At 42.7% G+C, this 9,336-nt stretch overlaps 1 protein-coding gene across 1 annotated transcript in view; it reads right to left on the reverse strand.

Moving 5' to 3' along the window:
• The window catches only part of cryba1b (crystallin, beta A1b), a 2,819-nt gene extending 262 nt beyond the window's left edge, over positions 1–2,557 (reverse strand). The window contains exons 1-4 of the mRNA XM_063202408.1: positions 2,494–2,557; positions 2,218–2,336; positions 1,469–1,610; positions 510–652 (exon numbers count right to left, since the gene is read on the reverse strand). Coding sequence (XP_063058478.1) covers positions 510–652; positions 1,469–1,610; positions 2,218–2,336; positions 2,494–2,541 — 452 coding nt within the window. The 5' untranslated portion in view covers positions 2,542–2,557. The remainder of the gene's footprint in view (positions 1–509; positions 653–1,468; positions 1,611–2,217; positions 2,337–2,493) is intronic.
• Between the last annotated feature and the right edge of the window lie 6,779 nt (positions 2,558–9,336).

The following is a 9,336-nucleotide window of genomic DNA, read 5'->3' on the forward strand; positions in this document are numbered from 1 at the left end:
TAACTTGAAATTGTACAGTGAGTAGAAACACTGGTTCCAGAACTGGGAACAACTGCAGTACGACTCCTCCAACTAGCAGCTAACAACGTGCCCATCTACGACCACTTAGACCAAAAAGATGAAATCACATAATTTCACCCTATGCAAGTCAGAACTTTTTATCCAAATAACTAATAACTGTGCATTGTTTGGAATCCCAGTTGAGTGACCCAGCTGATCCAGATTAAGCCCCATCTTTAGTATTTTACTTCTTACTACCACTACTAACTACTTTGGGTAAATACATGCTTACTACTACTACTACTACTACTACTACTACTACTACTACTACTACTACTACTACTACTACTACTACTAAGTGTTAACTACTCATTGGTAAGTACTCTACTCTGCATCATGGAGTCAACCTACTCACAACAACTATTTTCTTAATTGCATTATTATTATTATTGTTATTATTATTATTATTATTATTATTATTATTATTATTATTATTAGTGAGTACTTACGCTCCACTCTGCACCATCATGGATCCGACCTCGCTATTCTGCCATCCCATGCCCTGGAGGGAGGGGTAGTCATCACACATCTCCCACTGCTTTCCGGACATGTTGGGGCAGTCGTACACCATCATGCGGCACTCCTTGTGGCTCTGCTCCGGGAAAGAAACGAAAAGTCAAAAGGAAAAGTCAAAATGAATCAAGCGAGAAGTTTTTTTTTTATCGAACATACTGTGGGTGGTTATTGAACTGTATGACAATACGATATTCCATCTTATTTCCATATTGTGATAGTAAAATGCTGTAGCCCAATGATGAATTTGTTTTAAAACCTGCCAGGGTGCTTGTATTTACATGAATTAATATCTTACATTGAATCTATTTGGTTGGTCAAGAACATTCAACATAAACACTGTAGCTTCTCTTTTTAAGGTTTTGTTCTTGTTGGGTCTTTCTGGGGGGACATGGGCGCCTGTAGTGTTTGTGAAAGTGTTTATGCTGCTCTTTAGAAGCATGTGGCCCTATGGCATATGTGTGTAGGTTATAACAGAGCCTCTGTTATAACCTTATTGTCACCAAAATAGTAATGACTGAGTCTTAAAAGTATCTAATCAGTTAAAAGTATCATAATCAGTGCCTTAAGGGTCTCGGTATGATCGAAGCAATGTTGTGATGAAGTAATGATGAGTGTTTACAGCAAAGAATGAATAGGCCTGTTGATGGGCTAATCCGCAGTAAGAGGCAGTAAGGGGCAGCGGTCGCCTAGTGGTTAGGGAGGTGGACTTAAGATCAGAATCCCACCATTACCCTGCACCTCTACATGGCTGTAGTGCCCTTGGGCAAGGCACCTAACCCCACATTCCTTCAAGGACTGTAACCAATACCCTGTACCTAAATAGCTGTAAGTCGCTTTGGATAAAACGCGTCAGCTAAGTGTAATGTAATAATGTAATGCTAAGGAGACTCACGGCGGAGTAGATGGGGCGGAAGGACAGCAGTCTCTCCACGTGGTAGGCGGTGTTGCCGCTCCAGGCCCTCCAGCAGGGGTAGTCTCCCCTCTCCAGGATGAACTGCTGGCCGTTGAAGCTGGAGTGCTCATAGCCCACCCAGCTGAGCGATGGAGAGGACAGCAGGAGAGGAGAGACGAGAAGGAAGGGGAGAGAAGAGGAGAGAAGAGGAGAGGAGAAAAGATTAAGCAGCTGCAAATACGACTGGTTTGAAAGTCATCAAGACCTTAAGACCAAAGAAACGTAAGTGTAAAAGTCTGATACATGGAAGCTGGAAGGCTCATAGCCTATCAAGCTGAGAGCCAGGGCAGAGCAGTGCAGAGCAGTGGGATTCAAAGGAGAAGATAGTAAGCAGCGGATATGAGTATCAATGTCTGATAGCACGTGAAGCTGAGGGCCAGAGAGGAGCAAAGAGAACAGAGAAAATGGTCCACAGCAAATATGAGTGTAGATGACCATGAAGAGACCATGAAGAGTCTCAGAGTGCTTATAGTCCAGCCAGCTGAGAGACACAGAGGGCAGCAGAGACACAGAGAGGAGAATAAGAGAGAGGATGGAGTGAGGAAAAGTTGAAGAGAAGAGAAGAGAAGAGAAGATGAAGCAGCAGCGTGTAAAAGTCTGAAACATTGGAGCAACTAGATTCCTCCATAGTCCATCCAGCTGCAAGTTGGTTCAGCAGTATACGTATATTCTCTCCATAAGACACTTACGCGCCACACTCCACCTTGAGGGAGCGCACGTTCTCCATACCACACTCCATGATGTTATTGCAGCAGGAGGTGAACTCCATACGCCTGCCCTGGAAGTTGTACTGGTCGTACACGGTGATCTGCAAAAGGCACAAATTAAAAGGTAAATGTTAATGTGCTGTTCAGTTTTAGTTTTTTAGTTTAGTGTAATGCTGTCCTGTGTGTGTGTGGCATGTGTGTGTTAGTGTGTTCCTATTTCCTGATTTGTGGGGACTTGTTCCCTCTGCTGATACCCACCTTCCAAGGGCCCATAGGCATGTTGTTCATGGGATTTGTCAGAGCCATTTTGTCCAAATACCTGTTTCCTGACAGACCTGAAAAAAACAGAGAGAAAACATTACATGGACGCATACACAGTACTCACACAAGCACATACACACTCTCCCAGGCCTAGTTAGAGAGTTCTAGCAGGCCCCCTAAAGCCTTCAACCACACTGACAATGTCATTTGGAGTAATTGTTGCTTTTATCCTTTTTTGTTTCATCGTAAATTAGAACAAATAATCCAGAAAAGATCCAGCAGGCAATTGATGCAACATGCAGTGATATTGTCATGTTTTCACTTGGAAATGTGACCATATTTTTGGTTGTGATTTGAACATTTGTGAAACCTCGACATTCTCTTACTATTTTTTTAAAATGATCCTCCTTCAAAAAGCTCATGTAGTGTTGAGTGTAATTGAAGCTGCTATGTGATGTGATGTGCTATGGCTTACCAGACCTACCCAAATAGCGTGCGCTGACGAGATGCCAAGCGGTCTCGTGTCCGGGGCACTGTGGGGGTATTTATACAGCGAAGGGGCCAATGGCCACTGACTCATTGGACTGGGCTGCTGTCAGCAGTTTGCCTGGGGGGCCATTGTCTGCCCCCTGAGCCCCCTAGCTTTAGTGGCCTAGCGCAGGCCCTCACACAAAGCAAAGCAGCCATTGCCCCAGCTAGCGCAGGCCCTCACACAAAGCAAAGCGGCCATTGCCCCAGCTAACGCAGGCCCGCACACAAAGCGAGGCAGGCCATTGACCCAGCCCCACTGCACAAAACAAGGTGCGCAGAACCAATAGGATTTGGGCTTGCAGGCAACGTGGTACATGTGGGCCTTAGCCTGAAATACACTACATATTGTCATTGCTGGGCACTCAGGTTTGGTCTGGTCGGCCTTTGAGCTTCAACATGTAATTGTTGTTCGAAATATATCAACAAAATGTCTCACATTTCCCATCATAAGTATACTGTATATATATTGTACCGTAATCCTATTTATTTCAATGAAACACCAAGTAGGCTCTACTTTTTTCAACCTTAAAAGAATGTTTTCAATATAGTCTCAGGGCTCTCATAGTCTCTTTGTCAGTTAACAACATGGTAAGAGACAATTGTGAATTCACTTTGCCACCCTCGATGAGCTCTCACCACTCAAAGCACGTTTGGATTATTTATACTGTACTGTACGCTGTGAAATATTGCAGTCAGTTAAATGTAAAAAGGTTAGTTGCTCTGCTGCCTTAAGTTTGTAAGTTAACTCAACTTGACAAAGCCTCGAGTTGAGTTAAGCCTTGAGTTGAGCTAACTTACTAACTTTAGGCAGCAGGGTGACTTACCTTTTAACGTTTGCTGGCTGAGAGACAATTCTGACAAAACAAAACCTTTGTGTAAACTTTTAAATGAGACTTAAAGTGATACCGTACCATTTTTTAAAATAAGCAGATATTGCACCTCCCCTTGAGTTAAATAATTGAGTTGTACCTTTCTCCTGTACTTCTAGTCATTCTCTGAGTACGGAAGTGTAAATTTTACTTCCAAGCTAGCAGTTAACATTGAATCCTAGGAGATCAGCCGGCGGCTGATTGCAGGTTAACTTGCTTGGAGGTACAGGTTCCACTATACTCAGAGAACGGTTGAAAGTACAGGAGAAAGGTAAAACTCAATCGTTTAACTCAAGGTGTACTGTACAATAAGCTTATTTCCAAAAATGGTACAGTATCACTTCAAGATGCTTGCCATCCAGCCTATTTTATATTTATGTCAAACATAAGAACCAGCTAACTTTTTACTAGAAGATGCTTGAACCAAACTCGCCAAATGTGTAGTTGGAAACCCTGAACAAAAACTTCAGTGTACACTGCCAAGTGAGTCTCAAAGATTCCTCGCCAATGCCATCCAGCCTCTTTTTCATTGATGACATGCACAAGTACCCACTACCTTGGGCAGAGATGCCTAAAACCAAACTCATCAAATGTGGTGTTTTAAGCCCCGAACATTCATAGGTCTGAATCAGAGGCATTAGAGAGTGGCTGATATGACCATGTTGGGTGCTCATCGTGATCAGCTGATTCACAGCTGGCTGGGTCATGCTTTTGGCCGTTTTTTGTTTTATTTCTGTGATTGATACTTCTGCTCAAAATTAGTGCCGTCATGGCTGCTAGGCCTTAGCCTGATTATCATCGACTTTTAAATCTCTTCGAGACTTGGTCTGACCAAGAGCACAACAATTAACATTTCCCAAATGGAATGGTTGACCCGCCTCCCTAGGTCTACCACTGGTTGACTGGTGTCCGACAAAGTGGGTGGAGCTCCCGTTTTTTCGGGAGATCAGAAACGATATTTGCATTGCTCTTGGCCTGATTACAGAAGGTGTTGCGTCACTAGGAGGGCGTGGCCTGGCTAGCTAGGCCTGTAAGGAGACATTTTGTTGCAGTGCCCTGCCCAATATCCCTCCTGTAGATACAACATACTGAACTTCCAGCATAGTAGCAATGATCAGTGTCTACCAAAATACTGTCCAAACTGTCTCAAACATAAACGGTCACAAACATAAACGAAGAAGTATCTCACACACGTTTCACAGAAATGAAGAAGGTGCTGCAAAATGCTGGAGCAGTTGCATCCCATGTAGATCCATTTTTACAACTACGGCCTGAATGAATTAGATCTCATCCCATTCCGTGTATAAGTGCTGTAGCTCGACAGTTGGCTTCAGTGGGCATCATGTAAGACAGTTGTTCCCATGCAGGGGTACGCGCACCACTAGGGGTACTAATTTGGGCATGCTTGGGCATACAGGGGGTATAAGGAACAAATTACAAATGTGAGGAGCCATTACATGGAGAGAGAGGAAGAGATAAAGGACATGACTGATGGGATACTCATGGTTATATAAAAAGGCTTAGCAGGGCCCTACTGTTGCTCTAATGGTAGGGCACTGGGCTGCTACACCGGCAACCCAGGTTCGAGTCCGGCCCGGGTCCTTTGCTGACCCCTCCACGTCTCTATCCCCATTCGTTTCCTGTCTGCCTCTCCTACTGTCAATAAATAAAGCCAAAAAGACCAAAAAATCTTGAAAAAATGGCTTAGTGGGTACGCACTACGGCTTTGGATCAGAGGATTGCAGGTTTGAATCCCACCCTTACCACTCCTCACCACACTCCATGGCTGAGGAGCCCTTGAGCAAGGCACCTAACCCCACACTGCTGCAGGGACTGTAACCAATGCCCTGTGCTTAAAAGTAAGTGTGAGTCGCTTTGGACAAAAAAAGTGTCAGCTAAGTGTAACATAATGTAATGTAATGTAATGTAATGAAACACTGGTCTAAGACCACATTTATTAGCAGGTGCCAGTGTCATGTCCCAGCCCAGCCTAACCAGAGAGAGAGCTGCGGCGGGGTGCATTGTCTGTGAATAAAATAAATTGAAACTGATATCTCTAACACGCAGCAGCAAAAATGGAATAAAGCCATCCGTCATTTCTTGTTGATGTTCCGCTAATATCCATTTGGCCGCCTGGGCCAATGTGAGATGCACTCTGTGAACCTCTGATGCTCAGCCATGCTCATAACCAGCCTCGTACATGTCTTATTTCTCAGCATCCGTGTGGTAATTTATTCTAATGAAGTTGAATTCATTTCTCATTTCTAATTAATTTGTGTGTTATTATTATTTATTTTGAATTTGACATTGACATTTTAATTTCTTCAGTGCTTTGTTTCAATATACAGCCTTGATGTTTGGGACTTCATTAAGCCTAACTACAATACTAATGTAATTTGTATCTGCTATATTATTCCATAATTGCCACTCATGTCTTTATATCATCATGGTGATGAATATGATCAGTTTATATTACACAAGCAGTGAAGTGATAAAGGCTCAAACATCTGTCTTTATTATTTCAGATTTTATAACTATGATAATACAGATTAATAAAAGATAAATAAAGATATAAAATACGATAAAATAAAGACAGGCAGATAAGGGGGCATCTGTGGTGTAATGGTTAAGGAGGGGGTTAGGAGTTAGGGATTTGGACTGTAGATCACTGGGGTGCAGTTTCAAACCCCACCCTTACCAATCCCGTCCTCCCCCCATGGCTGAAGTGCCACTGAGCAAGGCACCTTTCCACACACTGCTCCAAGGACTGGAACCAATACCCTGATATATTTGTAGCCTAAGTGACTTTGGATAAAAGCGTCAGCTAAGTGTAACGTAATAAATATTGGTCAACAATGTCACAATCGTTAATTACTGCTAAAGGATGTGAATCAAAAGAATGCTGCTCTGACAGGTTTACTGATTTTAGGGTACAATTTGCATGACAATTCTGTATGGGAGTACGGCAAAAGATGATGCATTTGTAAACCCTCCAAAAACATTCCAATCATAAATATGTACACCTGTCACGTGTGTGTGTGTGTGTGTGTGTGTGTGTGTGTGTGTGTGTGTGTGTGTGTGTGTGTGTGTGTGTGTGTGTGTGTGTGTGTGTGTGTGTGTGTGTGTGTGTGTGTGTGTGTGTGTGTATGCAGCACTGGCCTGCTGACATGGCCGGACTCTTTGTCACTGCTGGATAGCTGCTGTCCTCATCAGCAGAAACGCATTGAACACACACACACACACACACACACACACACACACACACACACACACACACACACACACACACACACACACACACACACACACACACACACACACAGCAATGTATGTCCCACATTGCTGACCAACTGAGATCATGTCATTCCCCCAAACCACACTGTATAGAAATAGCATCTGACCCAAATCTACTTAAGTCATTGGATTCACTTAAAGAATAACTTCCAGAACATTAGGGGTGTAAATAATAATCGAAAATGTATCGATATATCGCGATATAATCTGACGATTGAATCGCATCGCATCGTATCATGGGGCATTCTTATGTATTGAAAATAATCAAATCGCTGGCCCCTGCCCAATGCCCTAGCTCATAACATAATAGAAGTAGAAAAAAGTTGAATCGTATTGTAGGCTATTGTATCGTGGGGAATTCTTAAGTATCGAAAATAATCCAATCGCATTGAACAATAAGATATCGATATTGAATCATATCGTCATGGAGGCTGTGATTTACACCCCTACATAACATCCATAATGATCTGTACAGTAAGTACTAGTGTTCATAAAAATAGTTGTAAAATAGTAGTGATAGTAGTCGCAGCAGCAACAGTGGCGGCGGTAGTACTTGTAGCAGTAGTAGCAGCAGTAGAATTAGGATTTGCAGTAACTCATATCATCATAATCATAATCATCAGCAGCAGCATCGTTGCAATCATCATCATCATCACCATCAGAAGCAACAGTGTCATCCCCAAAAGCACTGCCATTACTATGACTCACCCTATAGATACAACAATACCACATATACTGTAGGCTACCAACACTATGTTTCATTTTATTTATATGTGTCAAAATGCAATGTAGCATATACTGTAATATGACACGAGTGGGAATGAGGTTGTTGTGGGATACTCTCACTTGTGTGATTTGCCACAAGCACTAAGGCCGCATCCTACCTATAGCACTACTGGAACTCCATTCAGTCTCAGCCTCCGCTGGTTTCCTAAAGGGGCGCACACCCTACGTTGCATGGATCCCGGAAAAGTTCCCCTACCCTATGAATCACTTCTACGCTTATCTATCATCGCTGGTATGCTATGGCACAGATAAGACAAAACAGGTTTTTTTTTCATGAACAATGCAGGTTACTGTTGGAAGTTGCCTGTATGCTGCAAGACAGACCAAAGAGAATGTCTGTGTAGGGACTAGATACCCTACCCTCACACTAACATGACGATGCTCAGACCTGGACTGATAATCTGGTATACAGGGAATTTCCCGGTGGGCCAACAGTCCTCAGGGGGCCGATGCTGTTCATTAATTGTATTTTCTAGCCCATAAATTAGAGGCAGCTGTGCAAAATGGCCATTTTTTTTAATGGCCAACCGGTGGGGCGCCCGTCTGCCATGCGGCTGACCCGGGTTCGATTACAGGCCCGGGTCCTTCCCCGTCTCTCTCTCCAACTCGCTTCCTGTCACCGCCTTCACTGTCCTATCATAAATAAAGTCAAAAAGACAAAAAAAACCTTTTTCTATAGTTCTGAACATCTACTCATGGGTTCATGGTGAGTGAGTGAGTGCATGAATCCGAATGTCTGCTCACAAAGCTGAGCGGAAAGACACAAGGATCTGGCCAGAGTCAGGCTACTACACTACTATGACATAAACAGTGCCTTTGCATTATGACTTGACCCTTGCTATGATGGTAACAGGCAATTTATAACAGGGCCTGTGTTTTAACAGGCTAAAGCAGTGTTTTCAAACCTTTTTTTGTCTGGGCCTGGGACAAAGTCATCTGAAAGGGCCTTGTGAACCAATACGTAAAACTAATACGTACAATATAATTATGACCCGATTCTGCCCACCCCCTCTCCATGAGCCCAGGACAAATGACTCCTCTGGCCCCCTCACATATATCATATCATATCATATCATATCATATCATATCATATCATATCATATCATATCATATTGAATCATATCATATCATATTGAATATCATATCATATCATATCATATTGAATATTATATCATATCATATCATATTGAATATCATATCATATCATATCATATCATATCATATCATATCATATCATATATCTTCTGCTACCCAAATGTGATTATGAAAAAAAACCTTCTTCCACGTCATTGCTCTGAAAATCCGATATGCATTATGTTTTGCAGTACTTCAGCATTGGTTGCGAGTCATAACCAGATGC

Source organism: Engraulis encrasicolus, chromosome 7, assembly GCF_034702125.1.
Source record: "Engraulis encrasicolus isolate BLACKSEA-1 chromosome 7, IST_EnEncr_1.0, whole genome shotgun sequence".
Lineage (NCBI taxonomy): Eukaryota > Metazoa > Chordata > Actinopteri > Clupeiformes > Engraulidae > Engraulis > Engraulis encrasicolus.